The 17,281-nt window shown below is 37.4% G+C and overlaps 3 protein-coding genes across 3 annotated transcripts in view; 2 read left to right on the top strand and 1 right to left on the bottom strand.

Annotated features, from left to right (window-relative positions):
- mov10l1 (Mov10 like RNA helicase 1) overlaps window positions 1-9,795 on the top strand; it is an 18,653-nt gene extending 8,858 nt beyond the window's left edge. Inside the window, exons 11-27 of the mRNA XM_014020816.1 lie at window positions 91-268; window positions 362-432; window positions 518-609; window positions 698-753; window positions 1,743-1,804; window positions 1,909-1,987; window positions 2,065-2,246; window positions 3,389-3,535; window positions 3,686-3,807; window positions 3,900-3,999; window positions 4,246-4,392; window positions 4,496-4,669; window positions 4,864-5,013; window positions 6,599-6,706; window positions 9,089-9,229; window positions 9,347-9,438; window positions 9,608-9,795. Coding sequence (XP_013876270.1) covers window positions 91-268; window positions 362-432; window positions 518-609; window positions 698-753; window positions 1,743-1,804; window positions 1,909-1,987; window positions 2,065-2,246; window positions 3,389-3,535; window positions 3,686-3,807; window positions 3,900-3,999; window positions 4,246-4,392; window positions 4,496-4,669; window positions 4,864-5,013; window positions 6,599-6,706; window positions 9,089-9,229; window positions 9,347-9,438; window positions 9,608-9,620 — 1,914 coding nt within the window. The 3' untranslated portion in view covers window positions 9,621-9,795. The remainder of the gene's footprint in view (window positions 1-90; window positions 269-361; window positions 433-517; window positions 610-697; window positions 754-1,742; window positions 1,805-1,908; window positions 1,988-2,064; window positions 2,247-3,388; window positions 3,536-3,685; window positions 3,808-3,899; window positions 4,000-4,245; window positions 4,393-4,495; window positions 4,670-4,863; window positions 5,014-6,598; window positions 6,707-9,088; window positions 9,230-9,346; window positions 9,439-9,607) is intronic.
- Window positions 9,796-11,160: 1,365 nt separating this feature from the next.
- Window positions 11,161-14,503, top strand: szl (sizzled). The gene is made up of 4 exons (XM_014020817.1): window positions 11,161-13,358; window positions 13,438-13,604; window positions 13,737-13,829; window positions 13,930-14,503. Exons 1-4 carry the CDS (start codon window positions 13,081-13,083, stop codon window positions 14,238-14,240), a joined length of 849 nt encoding a protein of 282 aa, XP_013876271.1. The 5' UTR covers window positions 11,161-13,080; the 3' UTR covers window positions 14,241-14,503.
- A 1,749-nt stretch (window positions 14,504-16,252) lies between these two features.
- The window catches only part of dbx2 (developing brain homeobox 2), a gene marked incomplete in the record, with an annotated part of 9,224 nt that continues 8,195 nt past the window's right edge, over window positions 16,253-17,281 (bottom strand). The window contains 1 exon segment of the mRNA XM_014020834.1: window positions 16,253-16,827. Coding sequence (XP_013876288.1) covers window positions 16,636-16,827 — 192 coding nt within the window.

The raw sequence follows: 17,281 nt of genomic DNA on the forward strand, positions 1-17,281 counted from the left end.
AAGCTGCTCTGTACATTTTATGTTTGAATATAAGAAAGTTGAAATATTGTAGTAAAGGTAATAAAGCACCACATTGTTTTATTTCTTCAGGTCTTGTCACCGTTCAACATGCAGTCACGATTCTCAGCCCTTCTGTGGCTTGAAGAGCTTCATGCAGAAAAGGAAGTTAAAGAACTCACAATTAGTGGAGCACTTCTCAGGAAAGGAGCTGCCTCTTTGCACCTCGAGGTGCTCGGATTGTCTGAAGGCAGACCTAATCTTAACATCGGTAAAGTGGCCCAAGATGTCTTTCCTTCAAGTTCATGTTTTTAAAAGTTTTTTTTTTTTTGAAGTTCATAATTTGACAAACTTTTCTCTAAAGGTGACAGAGTAATACTAAAGAAACCCCGCGGTGATGGAGTGATATTGGAGTTCGTTAGTTGTGTTACAGAGGTATGGAGGGTTTATCGTTGGGAGCATCTTCTCAGACATTCTTTTTGAATATGATTTAATCTTATTCTTTGTTACTGATACTTAGATTAATGACGAGGACGTGGGTTTGAGGGTAAATTCCGACTTTCAGCACAGCTATGTTGGTGAGCCACTTGATGTTGAGTTCACCTTCAACAGGTGAGGGAAAAAGTTAATTTATTTGCTTAAGACTGTCTTTATAATGTCCTAAAGAGCTTGAAAGTGTTTTTATTTCTTTCCTCATTAGGTTGACTGTGAGGCGATGCCACAATGCACTGGAACAGTCCAAACACTTTGAAGAAAGTATGTTTTTAATATATTTATATATTTAATATTTTATGTTTAACATATTAAAAAAAGTTTTACTGTAAGTAATGAACAGTAATAAATTGAGACAACTCTCCTACAGCAGCAGTTTTTAATAATTGTGTAATTCATTACGTGGTTAAATTACAGTAAAACTGACTTTGTATAGCAAAACAGTTTTCATTTTAAAAATCCCTTTTAAAAGAGAATTATGCTGTCGTAAAATGTCCACAAGGGGGTGCTTTTTGTATTAAAACTTTTGAGGGAAGAATATCAGTGCTTATAAAGAAAAGCTTCATATTTTGTTGCTTTCCTGTTTACCTGTTTATTAGAATAATTTGACATTCATTAGAAAGATGTAATTAAAGGTCTTACCAAAGTCTTTCCTTCTAGAGTAAGAATATTTCAAGATGAGTTGATTTTAGTTTATAAGAGTTTAAACCCTTCTTGTCAAATCTTGAAAATAATGTGCATAATTGCTTTTGACCTCCTCATTTGGCTGCATTAAATCATGAATTTAAAACTTATTTAAAATCTATTTTTATATATAGCAAGTCTTAAAAATAGTTTATTTTGAATTAATTCTTAAAGAAGTCATTGGCCGGCTGGACTGAATTCACCTGTGAGCCATATGTGGCCTTTGAGCCGCCAGCTGAATATCGCTGATCCTGGCTATAAATGTTTTAATGTACAATATATTGACTCTTGTCCCTCCATGAATAAACAATGATATGCAAATATTTTACTAACAATACAAACTATCAAGCTCACATGGTTGCATTAACCACTGCTGTTTAAAAGCATGTGATGATTAAAAATAGTAGTAATTGTAGATGCAGGGCCACAAAGACTTTCAGCAAATTGTTCATTTATGTTGTACCAAATAGGACATATTGATACTTTATAAATATTAAATATATATAATAATCATTTAAACATGGATCAGTTGGACTACAGATCTCATTGGTGTCCTTTTTGTGTTGTAGTTTTCTTTCCCTCCAGAGTGACACTTCAGACCCCTCAGTGGACTGTAAAATGGAAAGATGAGGTAGATAAAGCAAAGAAAGGAAGACGATCTGCCAAATTGAAACTAGCAATGCATAAGCTTAACACATTTAGATTTAAATCTATGCAAACATATTTGTGAACCAGAGTCCAGCGACTGAAGATGAGCGAGTGTCGAGTGCTTCCATTGACACCGAGTCAAAGGCCACACAAACAAAAGTCACAGGTATTTTTTTCAAGTGTTCCCCAGAATTTTATCAGATAAGAATATTTGTAACAACTGTCAACTTTTTACTTTTCTAGATGGAAAACTGGCATCTAAACCCATCCCCAGCAAAGGACAGTTCTTCAACCTGGATCTTAACTCCTGTCAGAAAGAGGCAGTGAAGAATATCCTGGCAGGAGAATGTCGACCTTTACCTTATGTGCTCTTTGGGCCTCCAGGAACTGGAAAGACTATCACCCTTATTGAGGCCATACTGCAGGTGTGTACATACATGTTTTGATTGTCTGAAAGTACCTGGTTATTTAGAATGAATGTCTTTTAATGAATGATCCATAGTTCAATATGAGTAGAGGGAGCCCCACCAATATGTGCTACAGAAGCTAATATCTGCTTGCCAAATCAATAATTAACAGGGATTATGTCAGCTTCATAAGCTAATTTTAAACTGTTAGCTTCAATTCTGGTTGAATCACATTCAGGTTGAGGTAAATAAGATAAAATTTGCTTGCTTGTGAAATGAGATGTTTTTCTGTTTCTCTTCTGTTTGTACATCCATAACTTGCTCAGCTTTCTGGCATTTTAAGACATTAGATATTTTTTTAAATTAATTTATTTCACAATAAAAAATTCATAAAAGAGAAGAATAAAATAAAACAAAAAAGAATAGAAGTGTCATAATTATGTTACAAAAAAGCAGATGTGAAGGAGAATATCCAAAAAACCCTCAAGGGGCTTAAGCGGCAATCTCCGAAAAAGAAATAACAAAAATTACATAAATTTAAAAGAATCCAAACATTACAAAAAATAAAACACTATATAAACAGCAAAAAAATAAGAAAAAAATTACTTTCAATAATCAAAGCCATAAGGGAAACCAGAACAACTTAAGAGTAACAATCTGATTCTTCGCTTAAAAATCTCTTTGGAAACTTCCATGAGAGATCCTGGAAGACTGCTCCATATCTTTGACCCTCTACATAAAACACTAAACTGTGTTTGAGATAGCTTATATACACTCAAGTATATATACATTTTTTTGTTATTCTTAATGGTTTTTACAATTTTTACATAATTAGCCCTTAATGTTTGCGATTTTGCCAGTATGTACACTAATCCAAATTCAGACACTTGCCTAGTCTTAATATTCAACGTTGCTACAGTAAATCACAACTCCTTGTGACCAAAACACACTCTAGCTGTATTATATTACTCCATGGAATGATCATGTGTTGTGTCCTAATAGTCTGGAGTTTTCCAACCACTTCCTGATTTTGAATTGAATGTCTACCAAGGAAAACTGAGCCTTATGGAGAAACCTACTTTTGTTACTTTGACTTAAGTACAGTATAATCATAATGTTTTCCTCTACTTCTGTAATATTTCAATTCCCTCCACCCTCAGGTGTACCACTTTCTGCCCAGCAGTCGGGTACTTGTATGCACTCCATCCAACAGTGCTGCTGACCTCATCTGCATACGTCTCCATTATAGCGGCTTCCTGCATGCCACAAGCCTGGCTCGAGTCAATGCATCCTGCAGGGGAAACGAAGTACTGAACATTTTAGTTCAAATGTTACACATATGAATAAGTATGACAGGTGGTATTCATGATGCCGTATGTCTTAATGTGCATTTGTTTCAGTATTTTGACCTTTTTATCTTGAATCAATAACAGATCAACATACTTGTTCTTCCTTAGTCTATTCCAGAAGTGCTGCAACCTTACTCGAAGGCTGGAGAAGACATCCGCCAAGCTGCTTTCCACAGGATTGTGGTCAGCACCTGTTCCAGTGCTGGCATGTTTCATAGTATTGGAATCCAGTAAGGCCTGGGTTGCAGAAGGGCTTTAGCTGTTTGTATTTCCCACTTAACAATTCACTATTTGCAAATAGTTTTTTTTTTCTTTTCTTTAGAGTGGGACATTTTACTCATGTGTTTCTGGATGAAGCTGGTCAAGCCACAGAGCCAGAGTCTCTGATTCCCATCAGCTTCGTGTCTGAAAAAGATGGACAGGTCAGCACTAAAGTACCTGCTCGTGGTATAGTACCAGTTGTTTATCAGGGGATCACAATTTATCCTAAATTTATTATTATTATTATTTCTGCTCAATCAAATCACCCCAAATAGATTTTTATGTTGACTTGTTTTGTCAAACTGGTAAAATATTTCAAAATCAGTATACTATAATTAGTGAATGAATGCTAACTTGCCATAGATTTGCTTTTGAGAATTTTACTGTTTTATGTTTGCCCTGCTTAGATAGTGCTGGCTGGAGACCCCTGCCAGTTGGGTCCAGTAGTGAAGTCTAAGCTGGCCTCTGCTTTTGGTCTCGGGGTGTCTTTGATAGAGAGGCTGATGTCCAACCCGCTGTACAGCAAAAAAGACTGGGGCTACAACCCAAAACTGGTTGGTGCACTGAATACAAAAGTTTATGTAATATGTTGACATTTTATCTTACATTCGAGTGTTTGTATGAATGTTTTTATTTTTATTTTTAATTTTGCAACAGGTGACTAAGCTAATCTTCAACTATCGCTGTCATGAGGCTCTGCTCGCTCTGCCCTCCAAGCTGTTCTACCAGGGAGAGTTGTGCTTTAAAGCTCCACGGGATGTTGTGGAGTCCCTCTGCCAGTGGAAAAGCCTTCCCAGAAAAGGCTTCCCGCTCATTTTTCACGGAGTCAGGGTAATGATGATTTTCTAGGAACATGCCTGTGAACTAGCAGGTTTTATGACCTGTTTGGTTTCAGAAACAAAGTACTCAACTACTTAAAGCTCCTCATTAATTAAATACAGCTGTAAGGCGTTACCCTGATACCCTGTCATACCTTGTTGCTTGGGATAGATGGCTCATAGTTCATTTTGTAACTCTTCCCTCAGGGTACAGAAATGAGGGAAGGCAACAACCCATCATGGTTTAATCCAGCAGAGGCTGTGCAGGTCATGCTCTACTGCTGCCAGCTGGCAAAGAAGCTCTCCAATCCTGTTAACACCTCTGACATCGGCATCATCGCTCCCTACAGAAAACAAGTAGGACTGGTTGTTTCTTTTAAAGGGCCACTATTATGTGTTTCTCAGACATATAGTTCAATTCTATACCATAATAAAGTAACTATGTCACCCTCAGTTATGAAAAAGCTGTTTACCTATAAATTAAAAATAAAATTGACTTCGCATCATATCCATTTCTAAACTCATTGAAATTGGCCTTATGGCCTTAAGGCTGGTTTATACTAGTTTATAGAGGTTGTGGCTCTGCGCGTGTGATTGGTTCAAAGTTTGTGGGCGCTTTTGTTTGGTGTATCACTCCGCTACCCGGTATTCGCTTCCAGAGGCCGGTTTTTGTTTGTAAACATGGGTAGTTACGAAGAGAAACCGGCCGAGGCGGACCGGAGATACAAACATCTGTATGACTTCTCTACTGCGGAGTACAAGTAATGCCAAAAATTGCAAAAAATTCATGGAGGGAGATTGCAGAAATGTTGCAAACAGAGGAGGCTGTCTGCCGCAAACGGTGGCGGACTCTCCGTGACCGGTTTGCAAAGACCAAACAGAGAAAGCAGGTCTGGAGCGGTGATCCTGGCGGGACCAATCCAGTTCCTCGTTATTTCTTTTTTACCCCTTTTTAAAATTTTTTGCTGGACATACATTAACACCGGGGGGACGACAACAAACATGACAACATCCGACACAACAGACTCACAAATCGTGGTAATAAAACACCCTCGCTAGCCTACTTTTTAGAGAAAATTAAGTGATTTATTACAGAAGCTTAAATATAAAATCACGCTTGTGTTGCTTGACGTATGTGGTGGGAGGGCAGAGGGAGGGATTACTATAATGTCTCCCCCATGTCTTTTCCAAGTATAAACACTCAATGCAGTCGGTGACACAAACGCAATTACGTCATCGCTGGGCTGCAGCCGCATGTCTTGCATGAAGTATGAACAAACCTTCAGTCTCTTTAAGAACCTCCTACTTCTTCTGTCACGCCCATTTCAGCACATCATCACAACAGCTTCACGCCATTTACAACCGGTCTTAAGAGATTTGTATTTTGTTGTAATAATAATAATAATAAAGCAGCACCATTATACAATATCAGTTTTGGAAAATGGCAACTCACGATACTGGAAAGTACATTTTCTGAAGAGATGGAGCAATTGCAGAGACAATGTTTGGCATCTGAAAATACATTTACTCATTTTGTAATCTGAAAAGAACTGGACTGAGAAGTATTAGGAGCTCAGCAGACGTTCAGTTTCACCAAGTGTTTGCTAGTTGTTGCTGCTGATAGCCTGCAGGAGTCATGGGAGAGGCGTGCTCTGTGATGAGGAAGCTCGGGTTGGAGACACAGCCCAGAGGAGGAGCTGGTCCTAAAAGGTGGTTCTAGTCCTAACCTGTTGTTTTTGCTCCCCTGCTTGGCTGCCTCAGGACAGGACAGGATTTCTCAAACATGCATGAATGAGTCAAAGACAGACTCTGGGCATGTTTTTGATGAGAGGAAAATATAACATGATTTAAGTTTATTTTACATGATATTGTCCTTTTAAGGTAGACTAACAGCATTTTAAATTTAGGGGTTTTAAAGTTTTCCTGTTGTCTTATTATCTAGTGTGAGAAAATCCGAATGCTGCTGTGTAAAGTGGGTTTGTCTGAAATCAAAGTGGGCTCAGTGGAGGAGTTCCAGGGACAAGAGTTTCTCGTCATCATCATGTCAACGGTAGGTTAAAACATACTTTGGGTGATAAAAGTGCTGAACAATAAGTTACGGGTCTGTTTTTATGAAGGTTTTATGCCAGAGTGTGTGATTTAAAAATACACACAAACAGATTTTACTTAACTTGTTGGCACTTGTGTAACTTGAGAAGCTGAAAACAGTGTTTCTTCAGTAGTTTAGAGTACAGTTTGTTAATGTAACTATTAGATGCTTTCTTTGCTAGATTTAGTTACCACAGGTGTCTGATTTCCAACGTAAAAAAAAGCACAAAACTGCAGAAATTCTAGTTTTATTATCACAAGTTTAGTTAGTTATATTTTACTAAGTTCATCAGATGTGTGGTGTTTTTTCTGTTTGTTCACATTATGGTTTAGACTTTGATTTTGTCGTTAGCTCTTCAATGTTGCATGGAAGACTGGGACAACACCTGTGGAGTTAAAAACCGATGTGGTGTTTTCTATTTTTAAAGATTAAGCCAGAGAGCTGGGATCAAGTTTTTTTCTTTATATTTTTATAAATGCTTTATTCAATATTCAAAGACATTTTAACATACAAAACAATTAAAATTCATGAAGAAACAGACAAGAGAAACCCCTGAAAAACCACTGAAGAACCAAGACACCCAAAGTGACATTTAAAACCACAAAACCTTAACATGTATAACTATAAAAGAGAAAAACTAAATGTTTAAACAGTCCTAAGGCAATGATAATTTACATCTTAGGTCCATTGTTTTCCTCGTCCTGAGATGTTACAAAGTTCTTAAAAACAGTCACTAGGGATTTGTTTATGTTCCAGAACAACTTTAGCTCTTGTTTTCCATATGTGTGTATTGGCAACACTCATCAGCAGCCGAAATAAACGTCTGAGTCTGTAAAGTTTGCTTTAAACCATCTATAAAAGACAGATCTTGTATTTATTTCAACTTTAAAGCCTATAGATGTCTAGATATAATTGGTTGTGATGAAGAAATTGTAGTTTTTCATTTAACGCTCAACACCGGTGAGTAGGTCACAGACGGGGAGGCTTTATGAATGTGCAGACCTTGTCCTTTTTATGTCAGTCCTCAGTGTTTGTCCTAATTCTGTTAACTAAAATCCACATTTTGAACAGTATTTACAATAGGGCTGCAACAACAAATCGATAAAAATCGATTATTAAAAGCGTTGGCAAGAAATTTCATTATCGATTCGTTGTGTTGCGTGATTTAAACGTCTGTCGCCATGTCACGGAGCCATTTACATCACCCGCAGAGTGTTGTCAGTGCTGGCTGACCCAAATAAAGTTTGGGAAGAAAAAAAAACTGTACCTGTAAAGATCTGCCCTCTCTGAGACTCAAGTTAAAGTAGAGACTTCAGAATTTAAACCAGTTTTTAAATTGTGCTTTTAGGCCAAGTAGATCTGAAGTTATGATAAAAAAATAAATGCTACATTTTATTCTTTTAAGACGGTCTGATTTGATGCGAGCCGTGTCACAATGAGGAAACGCGTGCAGGGAGGGGGGCACCTAAATCCACCGTTTGTTTCCTCCTCTCAGGCCAAAAGTATAAAAACCCTCCAGTTTTTTCTGACTGAGGCTCAAAGTTATTTGTTGATCAGCAAAAAGGTTCAGGACAAAGGAAGAAAAAATAGACACGATCGAGCAGCAGGTCTACCTCAGTAGGAGAGTGGGGGTGGGGCTGTTTCAGAACCGCTTATTGGGTTGAACAATATTTTAGTATTTTAGTCAGAAAGAACCAACAACAAGGAAGCAAAAAGTAAAGAATTAGAAAAAAATTATAAATGTTAAATGTAGATAAATTCTAATTATAATAAATTAATAATAGTTTTACATCTAAAAATGATTTTATTCTTTTAATCTATTTTCTTCATTCAGCAACCTGTTAAATTTCTGTTATGTTTCATGCATGAGAAATGCATGTTTTTTCATTCGGTATTGTAAGACAACTGGCAAAATAAATAGTTAAAATATTTATGATGTGCTTCTGTTTTTTTAATTCAGGAGATTATAAAACAATCCTTCATGTCATGAAAGACCCTCTTGATTCAAGAGAAAACTCCAGTTTTTAAGAAAATGGCTGCTTATCAATTAATAGTCAATAAAATAAATCAACTTCAGATTAATTAATAACTTGCATCCCTAATTTATACAGGAATGAAATTAATTTATATCTACTCATATTCATGTAATTAAGTGTTTTAATGATTTGGCCAATTAATCAAAAAATAATCAACAGATTAATCGATAATTAAAATAATCGTTAGTTGCTGCTCTAATTTCTAATAAATCACTAAATCAGTAAAGTAAAAATAATAGTTACAGTTTAGCCCCATCCTACTTAATTCTTGTGGCAATTGATAGCATTGATCTGTTTTATAATTTAGGTGCGTTCTAATGAGTCCATGGAAAGTGCTGATTTGCAGAGTTCAATGGGGTTTTTGGCTAACCAAAAGCGCTTTAACGTGGCCATCACTCGCTCTAAAGCTCTGCTCCTGATTATTGGAAACCCCCACATTCTCATTCGGGTGAGTGGAGGATGAAAATACCCTTTTAGTCTCGCTTTTAAATATGTATTTTTACTCCTAATTAATACAAGTTACCCATCGTTTTAAAATTGTCTGAATGTTGCCCTTTGTTTCCAGGATCCGTGCTTCAGGGCTCTACTGCAGTACTGTTACAATAATGGGGTGTATCTGGGTTGTGATGCCCCGCTCTTCCTGAGGGACACTCAGAGGTTTGTGTCATAGACTTATATAATATTCTCTATTTGTGATTCAGGCTGTACAGATAAGGGTTTTTAATGTAAGACATTCTTCAGTCACTTTCCAGTCAAATTCAATCAATTGAATGAATAAAGCTGAATTACAGCAAAACATGTGAGAGTAACAAGTTTGTTTCCACAGAGCTGCAGAGTAAAGGTGAAGCGAGATGGCATCATTAATGGTCTACTTCAACAATGTTTTTGTTTTGTTTTTACATTTATGTCTAATCTCTACTGCTTTCAAATTATCTGTATATTTTGTTCATTTTTTTTTCCGTTGGAGGCCAAATTTGTTCTATTAGAGTTAGAAATAAAGATTTTGCTTGTGTATTCCTTTGTTTTTGTTTTTTTATTTGCCTGACTATTACGATTAGATTAGTCTTGCTATGTTCAATGTGGAGGGGATCTCATTTCATCTCTTATGAGCAACACAAAATGGATCCGATACAAAATTGAGCTTAAGTTGGGAGCATTAGCTTTCACAGATGTCTGCAGATATCAAGTCGTCTGCTCACATCAGCATGGCAGCGTCTGCTCTTAAAAAGGCTCAGAGACTGGATGTGACAACTGAGTGCTATTGGCAGTCTGTGCAGTGGCTGTCAGTCATCCTGGAGCCCAGCAGGACTGAGAAGGGAGTGTGGGGTCAGGAATAAAAGGGAAGGCTTCAGTGTTTTAAGTTAATAGTCTCTTATGGACAAGAGGAGACAGCTTTTAAGTTTATGCTGTGAGGGAGCCCAATCAGACAGCCAGTCCTCCTCCCTCTCTTTTCAAACAAATGCTTGTCTTTGATGTGCTGTCTCAGGTGCTTATTGTGCCATCCCAATCTGCTACTGCAGACTGCATCTTAGCAACAACACTAAACATTGTTTTGATATTCAAATGATTTTACGCTCAAGCGAAAGACATTAGGTTTTATCTTTTCCATCTGGTCATTGAAGCAAAGACCTGATCTAATATGATCTTGTAAAATGTTGGAGTCAGCTCTGTGTGATTTAAGCTAATTGATTACAAAATAAGTTTTTTTAAATTAGTTTTGTTTTAAAGATGGTGGTGCTTATAGATGAAAGGACAAAATGTCAGGATTTTAAAGTAACAATGTATAGGGGGATTTTATCAGTCTCAGTTTATCCTTAGTTGATTAAAAACCAGAAAAGGTACTGAGGAAGTTGAATTTCTGGGAACAAACATACAGTTTTGAAAATGGCGGTCACATTCAACAATTTTTATCGAAATTTTGAGCATGGTATTTTCCAGGATGAAATGAAAGAATGTCCATTTTTCAAATTTCAACCATTGCAAACATTCCCTTTTTTTTAAATGTTATTTTCCATTATTTAACCCTGTAAATCCCATTGAGATCACAGATTGAACCAGGACCTTCTTGCTGTGAGGTATCAGTGCAAACCACTGATCCATCCTGCTGCCTTTATTTTTGTCCTGTTGTATGACAAGCTAGACTTCACACCTGCATCTAAAATCTGTTGAAAACTTTTGGTGTCTTGAATAGTTCAGCAGCTAAAATCAGAATATAGAAACAAAAAAAAAAACATTTAATTTTAACACTTATTATGTTTGTTTAGCATAAGACTTTTATTAACATGTTTTAAACACCATTCCCACTGAAAAACAAAGGCAGCAAAAGCTCACCTGTTCTACTGTAGAGCAAAGGGTATCCTGAAGCAGCAGTACTAAGTGAAAAGTTATTACTCCTCGAGAAGTTTGTCAGGACATGTCAGAACATTTTGTATTGTAATTTGTTGCTTATTGCGCTGTCTGAACCTTGCTGCCAAGTAAATGATCTTCATGGAAATGATACAGCAGTGGCCTCATTCAGAAAGATAATCTACTCTGCCACACAGGAAAAAAAAAAATCAAACGATTGACATAAAACCAGTTATTAGTGTTCAAACTGTCCAGATCTTGAGACGGCATGCACAAGTTTAGTTGAGTCCTGAGGACATACAGTATGTTCGATTTTATTTATTTAACCTTTATTTACCAAGGGAAATCCCATTAATATCACAAATTGTTTAATGCAAGGGAGGCCTGGGCTCGAAGGCAGCCTAAGCATGCAAGTTTTTTTTTTTTTTTTTTTGTGGGAGGAAACCATAAAAAATCCACATAAACATGAGAATATGCAAATTCCACACAGAAAGACCTCTTGTTCCAACCAGGGATTGGATCCAGGACCTTCTTGCTGTGAGGAATCTGAGCCATTGTGCTGTTTTTAAAGAAGTTTAGATTTGTTTACTGTAAGATCCAGATATTTCTTGTGATATAGGATGGTTTTTGGCCCTTTTTTGACAGTCCAGGGTTTAACCGTTTACCTCGCCCATCTGTCACCTTCTCATTCACTGACATTAGGGCAGGCCGTCCATTATCAAGACAGACATACTGTCTACATGGCTACCATTAGCCACAACAACAAACCCCTGCTGGGCCCCTGGCAAAGCAAGCTTGTTAAATGTGTGGACGCATTGTTCTTCCAAATTGGTCTGGGACACTTAATTGCCCAGTTAGTCACCTTATGGGTTGAAGCCATCTAAACACCAATCTGAAAGCAGCCTCCACTCATCAGATGGAGCATGTTGTAAAATGTCTCTTAGCTCTGGCTGGTTACATATTCATTGTTTTTCAGGGCCACATAAATAAGGTGAGGGCCAATCAGGGATGGCCTTAGTTTGACTGATTTAGTGAAGTCAGAGACCTCTCTAATCCAAGAGGCAAAAGACCCAGAGGGATCAGTCGTAGATTACCATCTAAATCTGGAGACAGACAGCATTCAAACAAATATGTTCTAATGTAAGGTTGTTGGGTTAGGAAATCTAAATACTTGAAACAGAATGGATGAAAGAGATGTTTGAACTGCACTGTATAAATCTAACAACAAAGCATTTTGCTGTTATTTAACAAAAAAAGCACTAGCTACTCTGAATAATGTAGACTTTATTCATGCATTGCATGTATAATAAATTTGCAATATTATACACGTTTGAAGTGCTTTATATGATCTGTTTGCATGGATACAAGTGTTTTCTAGAGCTTTATATGTGACCCTGATATGACAGTCAATAGTATTACAGAAAAGTATTCTCTTCTATCAAGCAGATTAGTAAACGAGGTAGGATATTTAAATAGACTGTTCTGCCAATCCAGTCCTTAAGGTGCTCACTGTTTTCTTCCACCCAGAGAAATGTCTCTGATACAAATTAAACAATGTGATAATTATTATTTTAGTTTAGTTGGTTTTGTGAATCGTTTTTAATTTTCACAAGCAAATGCAGCAGATTTGTGTTGCTGGTTTTCACTCATTGAATCTGGAGTGTGATTGCCCATAACCCCCCTCCTGCTCACACACCCACTATCAGCTTACTGCTCCCTCTCTCTGTCTGCAGAGATCACAAAACAAGCTGTTGTCTCCAAACACATCGTCTCTAAGTCTTTTGATAGGTAGTTGATAACAGACTGGCAGACTGATGGGGGGCTCACCTTGCTGTATATAAGGAAACCTGAATAAACAGCAAAGTCTCCACAGAACATCAAGAGACACACGGCTGCAGTGGAAGTTCTTTCATTCACCTTATGCGCTGTTGAGACTTTAGTAACTTTGTCAACATGGCTGTGTTCTTCGCTGTGGTTCTCGTCACTGTGACATCCTCATCCTTGGCATTCGACATGAGTCAGTCCACTCGTTGCGTCACCATCCCGAACCAGATGAGAATCTGCAAAGACGTTGGTTACTCTGAGATGCGGCTGCCGAACTTTTTAGGTCACAGTAACCTAGGAGAGGTGGTTCCCCATTCAGAGGACTGGAGGTCCTTGTTGCAAACAGGCTGCCACCCTCAAGCGCAGACCTTCCTCTGCTCAATCATTGCACCTGTCTGCCTTGACACGTAAGTACGATAGTTTAAGTTTCTAATTTGACTATCTAAATAAAGCAGTGAATTAACTTTGTTCACATTTACCCATCAGTTTTATCCAGCCTTGCCGCAGCCTGTGTGTGGCAGTGAGAGACAGTTGTGCCCCAGTGCTGGCTTGCCAGGGTCACCTGTGGCCTGAGGCTTTTGACTGTGACCGCTTCCCAACTGATGAAGATATATGTCTAAGTCCCCATGGAAAATTCAACCACTTTTTCAAAGGTAGTGACCACAATTGCTAAAATGCTGGTTTAATAGTTTTGTAATTGTGTTTTAAACTTAATGGTCTTTTTGTGTTTATGAAAATCCTTTTTTTATATATATTTTTATATATTTCCTTCCTTTTAATCACAGATATACCTAAACCGGTTTGCCAAAACTGCCCCTTTGTAGAAGCATCTCCAGCAGTGAAAACAGTCCTAAGTGCCTTTTGCCACTATGACTTTGGTATGTTTTAATATTCTCGCAGAGCACTCTAAACGTTTCAGATTTTACAGTTTTATACACAACTTTCAGGTTTTCACTCATCATCCTGTTCTCTCCACAGCTGTGACTGCCAAACTCCACCGTCTTCGTCGCTCCACAGGAGAGCCGGAGTTTCAGGTGGAGGGTCGAGTTGAGTTCATCCGTCAGGGCCCACTATTGCCTTACGACACCCAGCATCTGCTGCAGGAGTGGCTCCTCATCAACCTCCGATGTGCCAGTGCTTTAGTGCGTCCAGGACGCTCCCAGCTGTACGTGCTGACAGGCTCTGTGCTGCCTAACGGCGCTGTCGCTCTAACTCATCTTTTTCCCTGGCACAAAAAGGATGCAGGCATTGCCTTGGCCACTCGCAAGTGGAAGCACCACAGGTGTTGAAAAACAATTGTCAGAATTTAAAGTGCCTGTCAAAATGATCTTTTTTTTTACTCCTGGCATGTCTTGTACTCAAAACTGTAAATAAATCAAAGTAAATATATGTTTGACATTTTTGTGTAACGTAGTCTATAAAAACGACATTAAATATTGGTGAAAAAGAAATAAAACTTGCTTTGTGAAGTGTAAGATTTTTCACTTTCATCCTAGATGTATCATGCACAGTTTCTCTGTAATTCACATTAAAAATGTCTTCACAGCAAAAAGCAAAGGCATGCATTGAAGTGACTCCGCATACGAACGGTTCTGAATGACTCATGACTATTTGCAGCAGATGGTCTTCACAAAGTGGCGTTAATGAGAAGATAAATGATCTAATTTCCATATGAAGAGCCTGGTTTTCAGGACAACAGATCTCAAGTTGAACAAGGAGCATGTTCATGATTTTGGTTTTACCATTTTGTTTCACAGAGTTTCATTTACAGACAATGAGCTTTTTCTAATTTTAAAATGAGTATTTGAAAATTATAAATCTATTAAGCACTAAATACATGAGTGAGAAAGAAGGGATTTTAAAAATGTGCCTTTTATTTAACCAGGCAAATCCCACTGAGATCGCAGCTCCTATTGCAAAGCTTAGGTTATGCATGTTTTAAATTGTGGAGGAAACCAGAATACCCAGGGAAAAACCCACACAAGCACAAGGAAAATGTGCAAGATTTTGTTTAATTTAGTTAAAACCTTGTTTAATTTTTTTTTATCAGACAAAAGGTTCAGTACAATGTCATGCTTTTTGTTTTGTTATTTTCTGTTAACGATTCATTTGACTGATTCTTAAATATGTTTGGTGTAAATTTGACCATCTACTTTTAGTTTAGTTTGTCAAATGCATTTCTAACTGAAAACCAAATGTCAACGTTTTTTAAAAAAAGTTAAATTTATGTATTTCTTTCAACCCAAGAACGTTTTACATGAGTGATTAGACTAAAAAAGTGAAAGACTGCTTAGCAAAATTTAATATTAAAATGAGCCACTGGTCCAATGAAGAGTCACTTAACTGACATAAAGAAACAAGTCAAATTCTATGTTTTTTGAGAATACGTAAGGTTAAGGGATATATGTTTTGGTCCCCATACTCTAGAAAATTCAGTTCAGTGTTAGTTTTGTGTGTTCTCGGTTACTACTAAACACTAAAAAAAAATGCATTATAATTGTACATGCAAAACTTTGTCTTTTTCTCCACAGAACAAAGGAAGAAATGTATAGGCACTCAAACAAAACGTTAAGTTTTGTGGTAAAATGATGACTTCAGTTAGCTGTCTATACCCTGAGGCACTTGCATTGGTTCTGTTCCAGCCTGCCTATCACGATCAGACCATTCCACAATCCTTCTCTAACAGATCTCTTGAACAAATTCATGCATCAGTCTTCAAGATTTCATGGTATTTTGGGTGATCTGATTCTGAATTCATGGCTTCCTTTTCCTGCTTGACAGGTCATCCATCACCAGCTAACAGCCTTAGTCAGACATTCCTTTATCAATCACTCACGTTTGACTCGTCTTATTCTTCTCCAAACAGGGATATTGCTGTGCTTTGTGTGTTTTTATCAACAAATGTTTATCATATATAGTATCTGTTGTTTCAAATGAACAAGAGTAATATGTATTTTAGGAATACAAATATGCATCGTATGACAAAAGGAATGAACAGAGTCGAAGTCGAGTTCATTGATGTTTCAAACATGGCTATGGCTTTGCACACACAAGTAATTTTACTTCACAGTGCACATCATGAAGTTCTACTTTTAAGTGTTCAAGTATTTTCTTAAGTATGGTAAGAGGAAATGACAAAGGTCATACTTAGACTACAAGGAACTTACACTAATCAGCTGTCACAAATAAGCTAGGACACATCTTAGAATTATGATTTGGACCATAACGTCACACCGATATGATGCCCAAGCCGCAGGATGGAGTGGCAACAATGGCTAAGATAGTAAAGATTAACAACAAGAATAAGCAAAACACTTTATTGAGTAAAATACTTATGACTTTTGAAAATAACTGGAAAAACTTCGAAGATAATAGTATTAGTGTAAAGCTTACTAGATTGTACTATGTACAAAAACGTAACATGCAAATAGTAAAGAAGTGACTCATATTTGACCTTTAAGTGACTATAATTTTAATTCAAAATCTTTCTTGGAAAGTCTTGGCAATGCACGACCATGAGGTTGCTTACTGAAGTGAGTAACCCAATAAAATAACTCACCAATGAATTAAAAGACTCTAGTATATTTTCAGTGTTAGTCTGTGCCATGTATTTATTCCATCATTTCCAGAACTAAAGTCTTTGATGACAATTTTGCAGAATGTCTCTTGGTTCATATCAGCTCATTATGGCTTTGTGTCCCTGGTGGTACTCTGTGCCAGTGATCTCTCTGCTGTAGCATTTGTGTCGTCGTGTGGCGGCTGTTCCTCCTCCAGACCTCTGGCCATGAGCTCGTTCATCGGGGAGCGAATGCTATGAACCTCCTTCTCCTTGCGGTTTCTCCACTTCATGCGGCGGTTTTGGAACCAGATCTTGACCTAAATCACAATGAGAAAAGCATTTTGGTAAACTTTAAATCAACTCATACAGCAGTGCATCTTCCTTTATACAATAACAGTTTTTGTCATACCTGAAGTGTATGGGAGATTGAACACAATTGCTTTTTGTAAAAAGTGTGTGTGTGTGTGTGTGTGTGTGTGTGTGTGTGTGTGTGTATATGCACATACAGCGGGTAAAATAAGTATTGAACACGTCACCATTTTTCTCAGTAAATATATTACTAGAGGTGCTAGTGACATGAAATTTTCACCAGATGTTGGTAACAACCCAAGTGATCCATACATACAAAGAAATCAAACCATAAATGTCCAGAAATGAAGTTATTTGTAATAATGTGGGATGACACAGGGAAGAAAGGGAGGTGTAAAAAGGCATGGAAAGCCAAGACACCAGCTGAACTCTCTCAGTAATTCAAAAGCAAGCCTGCCCCTT

This window comes from Austrofundulus limnaeus, unplaced genomic scaffold, assembly GCF_001266775.1.
Source record: "Austrofundulus limnaeus strain Quisiro unplaced genomic scaffold, Austrofundulus_limnaeus-1.0 Scaffold267, whole genome shotgun sequence".
Taxonomy (NCBI): domain Eukaryota; kingdom Metazoa; phylum Chordata; class Actinopteri; order Cyprinodontiformes; family Rivulidae; genus Austrofundulus; species Austrofundulus limnaeus.